General features: G+C 46.7%; 1 protein-coding gene across 1 annotated transcript in view; it reads right to left on the reverse strand.

Annotated features, from left to right (window-relative positions):
- Positions 1-17,732, reverse strand: part of RLF (RLF zinc finger) — a 119,235-nt gene that overhangs the window by 64,030 nt on the left and 37,473 nt on the right. The window contains exon 4 of the mRNA XM_075909195.1: positions 15,397-15,529. Within this exon, the coding sequence (XP_075765310.1) occupies positions 15,397-15,529 (133 nt within the window). The remainder of the gene's footprint in view (positions 1-15,396; positions 15,530-17,732) is intronic.

Consider the following 17,732-nt stretch of genomic DNA (forward strand, 5'->3'; position numbering starts at 1 on the left):
CAGGCTTCCTGGAGTCAGCCGCTGGTCAGTTTCAGCAGCGGCTGAATCGGGGACACCTGGGGTGCTGCCCAGTTGGTCCCGCAGCCCCGAGGGGCAGCGCTAGGGGACCTACCCGGCAGCACCCCAGCTGCTCTTCCTCTGGCTTCCCCGATTCAGCTGCTGATCAGTTTTAGCAGCGGCTGAATTGGGGAAGTGGGGGGGAAGCAGCTCCAATGGTCCAACTGCCCGGAGCACTTCTGAGTTCCTGATGGTGCCGGACCATTGGAATTTTACTGTATCTTGGAAACAGTAGCCAATCAGTTGTTTTAATTGTCATATTTGAATTCAGCACATCAAAATACATAATAAATAGCACATTTTATCTCTGAAGCAGACGACATCTAAAAAATTGTAGACCAGTGTTATCTGTTCACTCTGCTTCCAGAAAGGACTGAAATTCCAACAGGGTGGTGGTACATGGCTTACAATAGAGGGATGTTAAATCAAGGTTGTCTTCTGCTGAACTACGAACATCCTAGATAACATACTAGCTTTTACCCAGTAGGACTTGTTTGTCAGGGACAGACTCCCTGGCAATGAAGCCACTTAAGTAGGACTCTAGGTCATTTGTTGAGACTGATCAGGAGTCACTTGATAGAGGAGACTGCAAAATTGCAAAGGAATGGAATGGCTTTCCTCAAGAGTCCTTTTTGGCTGCTTTTCATCAGCTTAAGATACAGGCAGCTACTGCAGGTGCAGGATGCAGTTAGGGACACAGATGGTATCCCTAAGACTCCAAAGGGATAAGATAAGAGCGAGGGGCTGTATGTCCAGCATGTTCTATAGATATCTCTCTGCCATCAACATCTTATGCTTAAGTAAAGACCAATACTGTTCTGTAAGTCTACGCAAAGTGCTATTATCTTGCTATATATTTTAGAAATGTGCATCTGCCTGTCCATCCGACAGTCCATTTGTTCAAGAATTCCTCCTAAATGATAAGAGCTAGGACCACCAAATTTGGTATGCAGATTCCTCTTAAAACAAGGTAAGGATCTGGTTGTGCCAAGACAATGGGATGAGCCTGGAATTTGATTGTTTTTCATAAAATGGAAAAGAAGGGGTCTGGCTTGAGAGTGTTATACTGTAGAATGACCACAGAGGGGCAGCAAGGAGCCAAAGATGGGAACTGGGATAGCTATAACCTCATTGGGCCAGCAGGGGTGGGGAAATGGACAACTATTCTACTATGCATTTCAGAGTTTGTTTATACGAATGTCCCCCAGCTGGTGGACATGCACCCCTCCCCTATCTGTGTCCACTGCAGCAGCCCTGGACAGGTGCTTCTCACCTGTCCCCAACCTGCTGGTGAGCGAGGGCTGGTCCTCTCTCCCAGGGCAGTCTGCATACTGAATCCCTCCATTCCCAGCTCCACTCCAGAACAATGATTTAAAGGAAGAAAAATGAAAATTAAATGATTTTCATTAAAGGACCCAAGCAATGGCGGGTAAATCTTCTAAGTACAGCCTCTCTCCGAGTTATGAACGAGTTATAGACCAAACTCTTGGCCATAACTCGATCCGTTCATACTCAGACCCTGCTGAATTACACATGACCGCGCTGTTCATAAGCGCGGGTCACGTTTGTAACTCGGGGACCGCCTTTACGACTGCTCTATGAGAGCTTTGGTTGTAAGTGTGAACGGTCGTAACTCGACCATTCGCAACTCGGGGAGTGACTGTATGCTCCATTTAACAAGTAGAGCTTTAAAAATGTAAGCCACCTTCAAATGAGATTCTGGGAGACCATCTGTTTAAAACTACAGTAGAGTCTGTGGAATCAACACCTAGCTCAGATACTAGGCTACTGGAGAGCTTGCAGCTCTCAGGAGAGGGTTGTAGAGAAAGGCATGCCTAGGGACCCCCAAGACAGCGAACAATGACTTGACTCTGTTCAGATGCTTATATATTAAAACACCCAGGCATTCAGCCTTTGGGTACCATCAACGCACTGGTGGGCTGCTAGCAGTGAGAGCCTAACTGCATCAGACACACAATATGTCTTTGAACTGCGATCTTCATTTTCAGTTCAACTAACTAGTAAATTCAACAATATTCCCTATTCATGTCTCTGTACATGTCCACAAATAGATCCTCTCTGCTCCCCCTCTTTCTGGACAATGTTCCACCTCCATGGATCAAGTCCGCCCATCTCCCTCAATTCCAATGTATAGCAGCAGCAATCACTACAGCAGTGGTCTCCAACCTTTTTAACCACAAGATCACTTTTTCAATTTAAGTCAATGGAAGATCGACCTCAAACCCAAATACCTTGCCCTGCTTCCTTCCCACCCCTTCTGAGGCCCCACCTCTGCTTCAAGGACTCACCCTGCTCACTCCATCCTTCTTCCTCCCCCATCCTCACTCCCACCAGGCTGGGATAGTGGGTTAGGGTGCAGGCTCTAGTCTTGGGCCAAGGGGTTTGGCCTGTGGGAGGGGCTCCAGGCTTAGCCCAGGGTGGGGGATTGGGGTCCAGGAGAGGTTTCAGGGTGCAAGCTCTGGGAAGGAGTTTGGGTGCAGGGGGAGCTTCAGGGCTGGGACAAGGCTTTAGGAAGCAGGCTCTGGCTGGGCACTATTAACAGAGACTGCTTCCGGGCACGGCCAGATTAAGACCTTTAGAGGCCCTAAGCACTGAAAAGATTATATTGACCTCCCCCCCGCCCCATATGAAATTCAAAATAAAAACAATACTATACTGTAAAATCTTTTTTTTTTTTTTGGTGCCCCTGCTTTTTTGGTGCCCTAAGCACGTGCTTCGTCTGCCTACTGGGTAATCCAGCCCTGCTTCCAGGTGGTGAAGCAGTGGGGTTAAGGCAAGCTTATTCCTGCCCTGGACCTGCATCACTTCTGAAAGCAGCTGGCATGTACAGCCATGGCACCATGTGCTGCCCCCCATCTACAGGCATTGAGCCCACAGCTTCTACTGGCCATTGTTCCCCATTATTGATCAATAGGAGCTGCAGTAGTAGTTTCTGAAGGCAAGGACAACATGCAGAGACCGCTTGCTCTGCCTCTCTCAACGGCTGCAGGCACATGACATCCCTATGGTAAATGCTGCTCCTGGAAGTGGCTAAGTACTCCAGCCACAACAGATTAGAGTTAGACTAAAATACAAGAGTAAAAGAAATGAAAATGATGAAATGCACAGACCAGTCAAAACCCCAAAATAACACACTTTGCAAGCAGTAAAAGAGATAACCACCCACATGTGTGTTGGTCGAAAGAGGAGAGTAAAGGACAGCGTGCGTTTGTGAGAATGACAGATTTTCATTGCCAAGTTCCCTCCATCCTCTTCTCTCTGTGTGGAGCTAGGGTACAGGAGTGGGGGGAGGAGGGACACCCTGACATCAGTGCCCCCCTTCTCACTCCCACAGCCTGCACAGCAAGCAGGAGACTCCTAGGGGTGCAACGCCAAGGCAGAGGGCAAGAGCAGCAGGGCAGTGGGTGGAGGGGCAACTGAAGTGCCAGCTCGTCGTAGCTTCGTGGCCAAACTAGTCAGGAGCACCTGTCAAAGGGTCCAAGATCTATCTACTGGTATATCCCTATCTACTGGTTGGTGACCACTGTGCTACAGTAACAAAAGCATGTTAGTACTAAAACAGGCATGTCCAAAGTCCGGCCCGCGGGCCAATTGCGGCCCGTGTTCCGGTTTAATACGGCCCCACAGGTAATTTGGCAATATCTATCTTTTATGGCCCCCAACTAATCCATATGTATTGAGATGAATACATTGTAAAATCTCAGTTAATGTCAGTTGGTCTAAATCAGTTAAATATATTTGGACACAACATGTATACTTGGTGTTATGTTCCTGTTCATATTTTTTGAACTTAAAAGTTGACAGACAACCTTTATTACCAATAATATGTAATGTACTTTACAATGTTCCTGACATATTTCAGCTTCCTGGATTTTTTTTTCATCTGGCCTTCAGATATGAAAGGCAGAGTGATTTAACACCTGTTTAGATTTGTCATCCATGTGACGAAATGAAAAGTATGCCGTTTGCAATAAACTTTGCATAAAATAGTTAATTTGCATTTAATTTTAATGGTTCAAAGAATGTCAGGCAAAATGGTCGGCCCTCACGCATGTTCACTTCATCAAATTTGGCCCTCTTTGAAAAAAGTTTGGACACCCCTGTACTAAAACATAGTAAAGCCTCTGCCGTCATCAAAAATATCAAGGGATGTACTAAAATTAATTTCAGTTCAGTTTCAAATTCTAATGGCTACTAAAGTAAGCTATATTACACATGGAGCATAAAGAAAGTTCGGGGGGCTGACACCGAACACTCACTGTAGAGTGGCTATTCTCTGCTCAAAGGTGGGGAGAATAGCAAATTGGAAGCAAGGAGGAATTTTGACAGTTTTCTGTGCAACTTCTGAATGATCTAGCCTTTCTGATTAATCCGCACCACTAAAACTCCTGATCAGTTTAGAAATCTCCCCACATTGTAGTTACTCCGCTATCTTCTTCTATGACCTACAAACACAGTCTAGCCTGGCTCATATCCATTCAGAATGCTGCTGCAAAGATCAATTTCCTTGGACAATAGCATTCCTTTCTTTTATCACCTCCTCTGGCTTCCATTTCTCTTGTGGGGAGGGAGAAACATACTGTTTGTCTTCACTTTTAAGGCCTTTCATGGCAAGTTTCTACCGTAACCATAATTTCTCATTCCCTATCAAGTTCTTGATGCTAGTCTCCAATCAGCCCACAAGCCAGCCTTCAAAGCCCACTTACATTTTCCAACAAGCACCTCTGTTCTTTCTCTCATGATGTCCCATACGCTTGTGATGGCTCCTTGCAAACTTCTGCAAAGCTACCTCAACCTTTAATTTCTACTCAAAACTCTTCTTTGCCATCATGCTTAGAATGATTAGGCTGCTGCTATTCAGACTATTCATCATGATGGCCAATATTGTCTCATTGGGTCCTTTTTACCCACCTTACACCTGGTATCTTTTGTCTTGTAATTAGATTGCACGTTCCTTGGGGTAGACACCATCATTTTGTTTTGTGTCTGTATAGCACCTAGCGCAACTGGGTTCTGGTCCATAACTAGGGACAGTGTTCCCTCTAATTTTTTCCATACATGTGCAACACAAATTTTGTTATGTGCACGGAAATGTGTGAATGTGCACCACCAGTAGAAATGCATGCTGCTGGCTGTGAGCATTGTGGGTGCTCTGCTAATCAGTTGAGTAGCATTTCAATCTCATCTGAGTGGTTACTCAAGTGTTCAGATTACAGGAACACAGACTAGGGCTCATAGGCCCTAGTAAAAAATAAATAGTGACCTTTTATCACCCTCATGAGGTTGAACAGTCATACTGGATCAGATAAAAGGTCCCTGTAGTTCAGGATCCTGTCTTCTGACAGAGGCAAGTGCCAGATGATCCAGAGGCAATGAGCATAACAGGTAATCACCAAATGATCCATTGCCTGTTGTTCATTCCCAGCTTCTGGCATACAGTCTAGGGACACCATCCTTACCCATCCTTGCTACTAGCCATTGATGGACCTATCCTCCAGGAACTTACCTAGCTCTTTTTTGAACACTTATAGTCTTGGCCTTCACAACATCCTCTGCCAAAGGAGTTCCACTGATTGTGTATTATCTGAGAAATACTTCTGTGTGTTTCAAACCTGCTGCCCATTAATTTCATTTGGTGACCCTAGTTCTTGTGCTAGGAGATAATTGTTACTCTTTAATAAAGAATTGCTTTAGTCAGTGTTTGCTGACTTGCACGGGACTGGTACTGGTTCACTGAGAAATAGGGATGTGAAGGACTAGTCACTTCACAAGCAAATGCTAATAGGATAGTCAACTAGTTGCTTCCCCACCCTTGCTGCCTCTATCAGATGGAGGCAGCAAGGGTGGGGGAAGAAGAGGCAGGTACTTCAAAGTGGCAGAGGCACACTGAGACCAGGGTCAGCTGCTCTGTGCAGCGCTGCCACTTTGAATGCTGCAGGGAGCCTGGCATCAGGTTCCTCGCAGCATTTCGAAGCGGCAGCGCTCCGTGCAGTGCTGCCGCTTTGAAATGCAGTGTGGAGCCTGCACACTGGCACTGCTGCTTTGAACACCACGAGGAGCCCGGTTTCAGGCTCCTTGCGGCATTTCAAAGCAGCAGCGCTCTACAGAGCCCAGGGTCAATGGGGGAGTCTCCCGCTGACCCCAGGCTTCAGAGCTTTCACTTTTGAAATGTATCAACACTTCTAGAGCTGTTGCTACACTTCAAAAGTGGAGGCACTATCAACTAATCAAATAGTCAATGCAAAAACGCATCGACTATTCAATTAGTCAGTTACCCAATACTTACCATCCTCACTGAGAAACACAGTCCTAAACGAGAAAACAAGCATGTTACTTTATGCTGTAATTGAGGTTCTTCAAGAGATGTCCCCTACTGGGGGGGGAGGGGGGAATCCATCCAGAGAGTGCTCTTCTTTAGGTGATGGAGTGCCCTGTGCCTCCAAGCCAGAGAATTTCAACAGCAGTTCCTGGGTGGGTGGCACATGTGCTTCCCCCTATTTCACACCTGTCAGGGTAGTTTATTAGTGTTGCACAGCCACTCCTTCCCCTCCCAGCAACACTCAGTTCCCCCTCTACCACAGAGAGCCAATTAAAATTCCAAAATAGAGGACAGGAGGGGGTAGCGCAACACCCACAGGGACACATCTCGAAGAAACTCAGTAACTGCCCTAGGCGAGAAACCCTCTCTTCTTATTTGAGCAATGTCACTGTGGGTGCTTCGCTTAAGGTGACTGTATATCTGTGCCCCTTAGATGGGAGGAAAGGTTGAGTTAATTTTGAATAGACAATAGGCAGGGGCGGCAGGTTTGTATAATTTTTGGTGGTGCCCCATTAGCCACTCCCCCTAACCTCTGTTAACCACGCCCCGACCCACATTAGCCACACTCCTTGACCGCTGTTAACCAGGCGTCTGGAGGTAACATGCTCGGGGCAAGATGGACACATGACCAGAAGTAAAAGGTGTCATGTCACCCCTATCGAAGGACTTTTCCCACCATCCTCCTACCAAGAGGGACTAGTTTGGCCCCCACCAAACCCACCTCATGCAACTTCCCTGCAATTGCATTAACCCAATGTGTGTGACATTAACTCCGGGGCAGAGAGGCTAGGGGAAGTGTTCCCTCTAAGGCTATGTTTACACTCGTGGCTTCTTGCACAAATACAGCTGTTACACACTGTCCACCTGCTCTTGCACAAGGAAATTTACGGTATGGCGTGGTAAGAGAGGGTGTCTTGCGCAAGAGCTATGCTCTTTTCTAACAGGTGTAAGCTCTCTTGCGCAAGAGGGCAGAGTGGATGCTTGCACAAGAAATCCTTACGGCTAAAATAGCCATTGGAGCTTCCTTGCGCAAGAGAGCTTCTACACTGCCATGGATGCTCTTGCGCAAAAGCACAGCTCGCACATGGCAGTATGGACGTGTTCTTGCGCAAGAGCACACTATTCCATAGTGTAGAAAAGATACAAAGTATGGCAAGAGACCACCAGCTTAGCCAGGAGATCTTGAATGATCTCAACATTAAAAAGGAGTCCCATGAAAAGTAGAAACTAGGTCAAAGTACAAAGAATGAATATAAACAAATAAGTATGCAGGGGGCACAATTAGAAAGGACAAGGCACGAAACAAGCTCAAACTTGCTAAGGACATAATGGCCAACAAAAAAACATTCTACAAATACATTAGAAATAAGAGGAAGATCAAGAACAGAGCAGAACTGTTATTCAATGAAGAGGGAGTGGGGGTAGAAAGGAAATGTGGAAGTGACAGAAGTGCTTAATGACATCTTTGTTTTGGTTTTCACCAAGAAGTCTGCTGGCAATTGGGTGCCTAGCATAGTGAATGCTGGAGAATATGAGGTAGGGTCAGAAGTTAAAATAGGTAAAGAAGAAGTTAAAAATTACTTAGAAAATTAAGTATCAGAGGGGTAGCCGTGTTAGTCTGAATCTGCAAAAGCGGCGAGGAGTCCTGTGGCACCTTATAGACTAACTGCAGTGTAGGAGCATAAGCTTTCGTGGGCAAAGACCCACTTCGTCAGATGCAGGGCATAAGCTTTCTTTGCCCAGGAAAGTTTATGCTCCTACACTGCAGTTAGTCTATAAGGTGCCACAGGACTCCTCGCCACTTTTTTAGAAAATTAGAGGTCTTCAAGTCACCAGAGCCTGATCAAATGCTTCCTAGAATACTGAAGAAGTTAATGGCTCAGTTACCTCCTCAATTAACTATCGTCGTTTCAAAGTCAGAGAAGACTAGAAAAGGGCAAAGATAGTGTCCATCTATAAAAAGGGAAATAAGGACAACCCAGGAAACTATAGACCAGTCACAGCTTCACTTCTGTGACAGGAAATCAATGGAACTAATCTATGGAACATGTAGAAAAGGGGTGGGGAAGCTAAGGCCTGGGAGTTGGATGCGGACCCCAGCTTGCCTGGATCCAGCCCATGAGGCTCAGGGCTCCGCCCAGCACTGGGTAGCCTCCACTGGCACTTCAGTCCCCCCGCCATCTCCCCACAGGGCTGGAGCATGCAACATCTAGTAGGCTGGGCCCCCCTAACCTCGGGGTTTTGGTTAGTTTTTAGTGGTCCCCCCCCACTTGTGTGCAGCCCCCGACTGATTTTTCTGTGAGTCAGCAGCCCCTGACCCAAAAAAGGTTCCCCACCCAATCTAGAATATAAGGTGATAGGTAACAGTCAGCATTGATTTATAAAGAACAAATCATGTCAAAACAACTTGATAGCTTTGATAGGATAACAAGCCTTGCTGATAAGGGGGGATTGGCATATGTCGTCGTGACGGCGCATTGGGGGTCCCCCGTCTCCTGCACCCCCGAAATGGCACGAACAGACTCCGCCAGCCAGTAGAATAGAGGTGGTTTATTGCTTCTCTAGTATACCGCACAGCACAGATGTCATCAGGTTACAGGGCAGGCCTAGGATGCCTCAGCCCCCCTTGATATGGGGCAGGGGTCTCGGCTTCTAAACCCCCCAGCCTGTTGCTGAGGCTGCTTCCTCCGTGCTCCCAGACAGAAACTAACTCACTCTCCTCCAGCCCTGCCCCCCAGCCAGGGGCAGCATCCACCTTCCTTTGTTCCTCTCCATCAGGGGTAGCTGGTCAGACGGGTTGAGATACCCTCTTTGCATAATGACTCATCGCCTGTCTTGCTCGGTGGTGCTACAGACAGTAGCCAGTGAGTTAGCAAGTTACCCCCACTACGTCACAGTCGTATACTTAGACTTCAGTAAAGCATTTAATACAGTTTTACATGACCATTTCAATATACAATATAGTAAATGGGGCTACTATAACTGGTTGGATAACCAGTCTCAGAGAGTAGTTATCCATGGCTCAGTCATATTGAAAGGACATAACAAGTGGGGTTCCCCAGAGATCAACTTCGGTACTGGCTCTGTTCAACATCTACATCAGTGGTCTCCAACCCAAGATCACTTTTTAAATGTCAGAACAAGCCAAGATCTACTGCCCCATCCTTCCCCCAAGACCTCACCGCTTCCTTGAAGCCCCACCCTCTCTGTTCTTCTCTTCTCCATCACTTGCTATCCCCAGCCCTTATACACTCTCAGGGTATGACTACACTGCCACTTTTTTTCGATTCTTCTGTAGAAAGAGGTTTTTCCAACGTTTAGCTTATCTAAACCGGGCCAAATGTCAGAAAAAACCCTTCTTTCAGGACCCCCCTTATTCCTTGTGGAACGAGGAATACAGGGGTTACCGAAAGAGCATGTTTGCTCTTCCGCTAAAAAAAAAGCAGAAGAACAAACACGTCCCTGGACACGGAAGAGTTTTTCCAGGATACCTCTGGAATCCCAGAAAAACTCCTGCAGTCCAGCCGTACTCTCACTGGTGGGAGACAGGATATGTGGGCTCTGGGATGGGAATGAGGGATTTGAGTGTGGGAAGGGGTGAGAGGTAAAAGCTCTGGGAGGGAATTTGGATGCAGGAGGAGGTGGAGAAGAGGACGCTGGCTCGGGGAGGAGGCTCCTGGCTGGAGAGTGTTGGGGTCAGGTGGAGGGTTGGGGTACTGAGCAAGCTGCAGGCTTGTGGATGTGAGGACGCAGGAGTTTGGTTGTGGTGTGGGAGGAGCTCAAAGCACGGAGGTTGGGAGTATGATGGGTTCAGGACACAGATTTGCAGTGTGTGGATGGTGCAGAAGTGTTGTGGCAGAAGACTGAGGATGTGGGGGTGCAGGAGTTTGGGGATGAAAGAGGCTCTGGACAGGGGGTTCCAGTGTATGATAGGCTCAGATCTAGGGTCAGGGGGTGGGGTGGTGCAGGAGTGTTATGATGCTGCACCAGATGGGGGCTTGGCCCCAACTGAGGGTTTGTTGGCCAGGCTTCATTTTTAAATAAAATATTATGTTAACACAAAAAAATTCAGCACTATCTTTATTTATGAGAAGGGTGGAGAACCTGACTCACAGAAAAGTTAGTTGTTGCCATGCAAGTGAGATGCAAAAAAAAAAACCTCCTCCAAACCCCCCCGCTCCCCCGCCCAAGCCTCAGTAATATGGCCCCAACTGTCCTGGTGGGAGCAGGGGACATGGTACTGGGGAAGGGTGCCAGTAGGTGCTGTGGCAGGGGACAGTGTGCCCGTGGGTGCTGGGGCAGGAGACAGGGTGCCAGTAGGTACTAGGACAGGGTGCCTGGGGCAGGGAGTCCCCAGCACGCACCTTCTCCAGGGACTCCTCCCTCTGCGCAGAGGAGAGAAGCCCTGGCATGCACCTCCTCCCGGGTCTCACCACCCCCCCCTCCCCCCCCGGCAGAGGAGGGAAGCTCTGGAAAGCGCCTCCTCCTGGGACTCCTCCCCCCTCTGCAGAGAAGGGAAGCTCCAGCATGCACCTTCTCCTAGGACTCCCTCCTCCTCCTCCCCCCTGCCCCAGAGGTGGGAAGCCCTGGCGCATGCTTCCTCCCAGGACTCTTCCTCCCTCCCCCTCCAGAGAAGGGAAGCCCCGGCACATGCCTCCTCTGAGAACTCCTACTCCCCTTCCTCCCTCTGTACAGCAAGTCCCTGGCACTCCACAGACTTGGGTCTGGTACCGCATCAGCTGTTTGAGGGAGGGGGAGCAGAAAGTGCACTTCCTGAAACCCTGGAAGTGGCGTACAGCTGTCAGACTTCCTTCCATTCTGCAGGAAGCCAGCACTACTTTCATTGTTGCTGGAGGTAGGTAGTGGAGCTTCTTGAGGGACTGGTCGAGCTCTCCCGATCGACCAATCAATCGCGATTGATGGGTTGGTGACCATGGGTCTACATCAATGGATTTAGATAATGACAAAGTACTTTCATAAAGCTTGTGGATGATACCAAGCTGGGATGGGCTGCAAGTGCTTTGCAGGACAGGGTTATAATTCAAAATGATCTGGACTAACTGGAGAAATGGCTTGAGGTAAACAGGATGGAGTTCAGTAAGGACAAATGTAAAATACTCCCCTTAAGGAGGAACAATCAGTTGCACACATAAAATGGGAAGTGACTGTATATGAAAGAGTACTGCAGAAAAGGATCTTAGGGTCAGTGTACCACAAACACATTTTTTACAGCAGTGTCACACTGTTGTGAAAAAAGGTAACATTCTGGGATGTATTAACAAAAGTGTAGTAAGCAAGTAATAATTTTTCTGCTCTAGTCTATGCTCATTAAGCCTCAACTGGAGTACTGTGTCCAGTTCTGGACACCACATTTCAGAAAGCATATGGAAGAGGAAGACAGAAGCAGACTGTGAGGGACTCCAAGAAGATCTCACCAAACTGAGTGATTGGGCAACAAAATGGCAAATGAAATTTAATGTAGATAAGTGTAAAGTAATGCACATCGGGAAAAATAACCCCAACTATACATACAGTACGATGGGGGCAAATTTGGCTACGACAAATCAGGAAAGATCTTGGAGTTATCGTGGACAGTTCTCTGAAAACTTCCACGCAGTGTGCAGCAGCGGTCAAAAAGGCAAATAGGATGCTAGGAATTATTAGGAAAGGGATAGAAAATAAGACCCAGAATATCTTACCGCCCCTGTATAAAACTATGGTACGCCCACATCTTGAATATAGTGTACAGATGTGGTCTCCTCACCTCAAAAAAGACATTTTAGCCTTGGAAAGGGTTCAGAAAAGGGCAACTAAAATGATTAGGGATTTGGAACGGGTCCCATATGAGGAGAGGTTAAAGCGACTGGGACTTTTCAGTTTAGAAAAGAGGAGGCTGAGGGGGGATATGATAGAGGTCTATAAAATCATGAGTGGTGTGAAGAGGGCGGATAAAGAAAAGTTATTTGTTAGTTCCCTAAATAGAAGAACTAGAGGACACTAAATGAAATTAATGGGTAGCAGGTTTAAAACTAATAAAAGAAAGTTCTTCTTCACACAGCGTGTAGTCAACCTGTGGAATTCCTTGCCAGAGGAGGCTGTGAAGGCTAGGACTATAATAGAGTTTAAAGAGAAGCTAGATAATTTCATGGAGGTTAGGTCCATAAAAGGCTATTAACCAGGGGACAAAATGGTGTCCTTGGCCTCTGTTTGTCAGAGGCTGGAGAGAGATGGCAGAAGACAAATTGCTTGATCCTGTCTTCGGTCCACCCTCTCTGGGGCACCTGGTGTTGGCCACTGTCGGCAGACAGGATACTGGGCTAGAAGGACCTTTGGTCTGACCCAGTACGGCTGTTCTCATGTTCTTAGGAAGTCCAGCAAAGAGCAACAAAAATGATTAAATGTCTAGAAAACACAATTTACGAGGGAAAGGCTGAAAGAACTGGGGGGTTTGTTTAGTTTGGGGAAAAAACAGAGAGGATATAACAGTTTTCCAGTACAGGTAGTCCCCGGGTTACGTACAAGATAGGGACTATAGGTTTGTTCTTAAGTTGAATTTGTACGGAACTCGGAACTGGCTCCAGATTCAGCCGCTGCTGCTGAAACTGACCAGCTTCCTGGAATCAACCACTGATCGGTTTCAACAGCGGCTGAATCTGGAGCCGGGGACAGAACAGCTGGGGCGCTGCCGGGTAGGTCCCCCCAGGACCAACCCGGCAGCACCCCAGCTGTTCTACCCCAGGCATCCACAACAAAAGCCTGGTCTGCTGGGGGGGGGGGGGGGGGGGGAAGAGGCGCACTAGCTTCCCCCCCCCCCCCACCCCCAGCAGACATGGGAGACCCGGAGGAAAGTCGCAGAGGCGGTGGGGTTCTGCGGCTTTGCTCCGGGTGTCCCTGGTCCGCTGGGGGGGGGGGGGGGGGGTGGTCCCCAGCAGACCAGGGACACCTGGAGCAAAGCCGCAGAGGCGGCGGGGTCCCACACCTCCAAGGCTTTGCTCCGGGTGTCCCTGGTCTGCTCAGGGTGTCCCTGGTCTGCTGGGAGGGGTCCCCAGCAGACCAGGGACACCCCTAGCAAAGCCTTGGAGGTGGCGGGGTCCTGCGCCTCCAAGGCTTTGCTCGGGGTGTCCCTCGTCTGCTGGGAACCCCCGCAGCAGACCAGGGACACCTGGAGCAGCTTTTCTTGCCCCGGAGGACGCGGTGGCGGGACCACTGCGCGTCTGGGTGGTCCCGCCGCCCGCGAGTTCCGGGGCGAGAAAAGCCCCGTTCGTAAGTGCGGATCCGACCTAAGTCGGATCCGCGTAACTCGGGGACTGCCTGTACCTAAAAGGGTGTTACAAGGAAGCGGGAAGAAAAATTATTCTCCTTAACCTCTGATGATAGTCCAAGAAGCAATGGGCTTAAAACGAAGCATGGGAGGTTTAACCTGGACATTAGGAAAAACTTCCTAACTGTCATGGTGGTTAAGCACTGGAATAATGGACCTAGGAAGGTAGAAGAGTCTCCATCACTGGAGATATTTAAGAGCAGGTTAGATAAATATCTATCAGGGATTATCTAGATTCATGGTGTCCAACCAGTTCTGAAGCTATAGCCACTCCTGTATGTGTGGTGTGTGGTCTACTGTGCTCTTGTGGCTCAGATCTGATACTGGCTTGCAGAGGCAAGAAAAACCTGAGATGAAGAAAGTTCTCTCTCCTCATCCTGCTCAATGGAAGAGGAGGAGCAGATGCAGCTAGTGGCATGCATGGTATACTTTTGAGGTACATGTTTCCCTCAAGCACATGAGGGAGTGTCTATCCGATAGCTACTGCCTCACAGCAAGACATACGTTTAAATCCAGGAGATCCTGGCATTTCCAAGGGAATATTCCGTGATGCAAATATATGTATATTTTTTAATATGGGGAGAAGAAAACTAGGAAGTCTTGACCAACTAATCCAGCCGTACTAATAACACTAATCTGTTATATATAGAAACTGTTAAAAAGAAACCCTCCAGTACAGCAAGTGAAGGCACTGCTGTAGCTCTGACTTAAAGGATGGCTAAGAAGCATCTAAGTGTGGGGGATGGCTGCACAACGCTAATCAACTACCCTCAAAGGCACAAGACTGGAAGACTGCATGTGCAGCCCAGCCAGGTGCTGCTGTCAAAATTATCCAGCTGGAGGAGCAGGGCACTCAGTCACCTAAAATAAAACACCCACAGGTTCAACACTCGAAATAACTTATTTTTAACCTTTGCAAGTGACCTTTAACATTCTCTCCATTTGCAAATGAATGCAGGGATAAGAATTGGTAAAGACTTATGAAAGTCAATCTACTGAAGTTTTGGGGAAGGAGAGAAATTCTACCTTCAGGGTGTGTCTAGACTACAGGGTTTTGTCGACAAAACTAAACCTGCGTCTACACTACCGCTGAGTTCTGTCGACATTATGTTGACAGAACTCAGTTTTGTCGACGCTGGTAAACCTCATTTTACGAGGAATAACGCCTTTTGTCGACAGAGTTCTGTCAACAGAAGGCATTATTGCATCAACACTGTCCTTTGCATCTACATTGCCATGTCGACAAAGCAGCTTGCTTTGTCGACAGAACTGAATGTAGTCTAGAAGCTTTGTCGACAGAAGCTTTGTCGACAAAACTTCTGTCGACAAAAGCCTGTAGTCTTGACGTACCCTCACAGAAAATAAACATTTCTCCAGAAGACTGTTTTTTAAAACGGTGGTTTTTTCCCCCAAGATCCTCAAATTTACACGGTTAAAAACGGCCTGGGGCTGGGACATATTAGTAAATATAAGTGGTGGGCAGCATACCAATGAGAAAGTTTCATGATAAATGCAGTTTCTCTTGTGGTTAGCACAATATAGCTCCAAGTGAAATATAACCAAGTTCTGTAGTAATGAGAAGTTCAAATCAGGATTAACAAGTAGCAGCCCCCATCCAAATCCAAAAGTGTATCAGTTTTTTGAACTTCATACATTATAAATCAATCTCACTTCTTACCTTCTTCTGCTTCTACTGGCTGCTGTGATAGAATCTTAAGAAGAACTGGATTTTTCCACACTCCTTCCCTAGTAATGTCAACCAATATTTGGAGGTTATTATTGCCAAATTCCAGTAAAGCATCATGTGAATCCTATAAAACAAACAACAAAAATAAACAGAAACCCAAAATTCATTAAGAGAATTTTAAATAGGATTAAATATTTATTTTAACTTGGGCAACCACCAGCCAACTATACTGTTTTGGCATTATACCAGTAAAAAATGTTTAAACACCTGTCAGCTGCATCATGGTAATTTCTGAATGCTTAATTTCTGTTGTGCTGGGTTGGGACACTACAATGTTACTTGTTAGTAAACTGGCTTTAAATTCTGCAGCTGGGTCTTCTGGTTGATGCAGCATTCTGGTTAGACATCTTCAGTTAGACATTTTCAGGAGTTAAATGAAAAAGAAGCATCCCTAAAATAGCCCAGGTCCTATTTATTTTTGTAGTAAATATATTTACACTAACTCTTCATTTTCTGTGTGCCTCAAATTTTCCTAGCTGAACCAAAGTAGTCAAAGGGAAAAATGGAAGTTTTGGCAGAAGATTAAGGATATTTGGGGCTTTTAATACCACGTAAAATGGGGGGTGTGACTGGAGAATTGTGGGATAAGAATATTAACTTGATTCATTTTAATGACCATTTAAAGAGCGTAGTAGTTCAGGACAGCAATACAGTAAATCCAGGATTTATTGGTGTTGTTTCCAACTATTTTATTATGTACTTAGCTGGTTGTTGTTGTACACGGGTGGACAACCCGTTCCAAGCAAAGAGCCAAGATATCAGTGGATCCAGCACAAAGAGCCAGGGCAAAGTTGTTGGGGGGAAGGGGGGCAGACAAGGGGGGAGAACTGCCCATTTAAGAAAATGCGTTGAGGCTTTTTGGCCACATCAGGCTCCCGCAAGCCGAGACGCCATCTTTAATACTCCATCTTCAATGGCCGCGCCGGATGGCTCCCCTGCCCCGGTGAGCATAGGTAGCTGGAAGGAGAGGGACATTTTGAGGGGCATGGGGAGGAGTGTGCGGGTGGCTTTACAAGCCACGGGGGGAAAGGAGAGGGCTTCGCAAACCACACCCTGGGCAGGGGGTAGGGGGCGGGGCTGAATGCAGCTCATGAGCCATGGGTTGTCCACGGCTGTTCTTGTACTATCTTGGTGGCATGTATTTACATAGTTCATGTGCTTCTATCCATGCTAGCAGTTCTAGTGCTGACACACACTAGACTTGCAAGCAAACATTTGCTTTTCACATGACCTATTATTCATAGTATAACTTTTGCTTACTTTGGTTCATGCACCAGGTCCATGCTTTAGCCTCTTTGCTTCCCATTGTAAGAGAAAGAATGCAGATTCTTAACTTGTCATCTTTCAGAGTTGATACTCTTTTGACATACATAAGACCAGTTCACACCTCAGAGAAAATTGCTATTTACTTTGCAATAACTGTGATTCTTGGAGACCTTGAAGATATCGTAAATCCCATTCAAGGAGTGCATGTGCCTCATGCACAGGAGATTCATGCACTCAGCTTTCTCATTCTTCAGTGGGAAAGCTTAAAAGGCATAAGACCCATAACCCTCCCTCAGTTCCCTTGCAATTCAAATCTTTTGTTAGTTAAGGACTCCTAACACAGACAAAGAATTGGGATTATGGGGGCCCACCCATCAGTTGCATCAGTGAAACAGCCATCAATACTCTACAAAATCTGGTGTCTGTTTTGGGAATTAAGTCCAATGCATAACACTTGATAAAAGGGCAGTGAATTATTCCATGTTGTGGCCTTACAATGCAAATTGGAGAGCTCTAAACCAGGAGGAAGATGTCTCGAGTTCTAAAAGAGGTACACAGCCAACTGGAAACACTGACAAAGAATTGCAGTGTAATGCAATGTGTGATGCTATAGCCTCGGAATAACCACAGTTGTAGACAGAAGTAACAGGGGACAAAAACCTGATAGTTTGGGTTTGTTGCTGTAGTAAAAAGACCCACCAGATATTCTCAGGATTAAAATATTTTCTTCAGATGAACAGTGTACTTTTGGGAAGATGACAAGCAGGTTAACTATTCACAAAAATAATGAGACCACTTGAGTGACAATGAGAGAGGGTTTTCAACACCCAATTGTGCCTATGAAACATCATGTAAATAGGATAAACTTAAAAAAAAAACAAATAGTTTGGTAGCACTTTAAAGACTAACAAAATATGTAGATGGTATCATGAGCTTTTGTGGGCACAACTCACTTATTCGGATGACCATGTAAATAGGGCTAGTGATAAGTACTTGGCACT

This window comes from Pelodiscus sinensis, chromosome 25 (assembly GCF_049634645.1).
Source record: "Pelodiscus sinensis isolate JC-2024 chromosome 25, ASM4963464v1, whole genome shotgun sequence".
Lineage (NCBI taxonomy): Eukaryota > Metazoa > Chordata > Testudines > Trionychidae > Pelodiscus > Pelodiscus sinensis.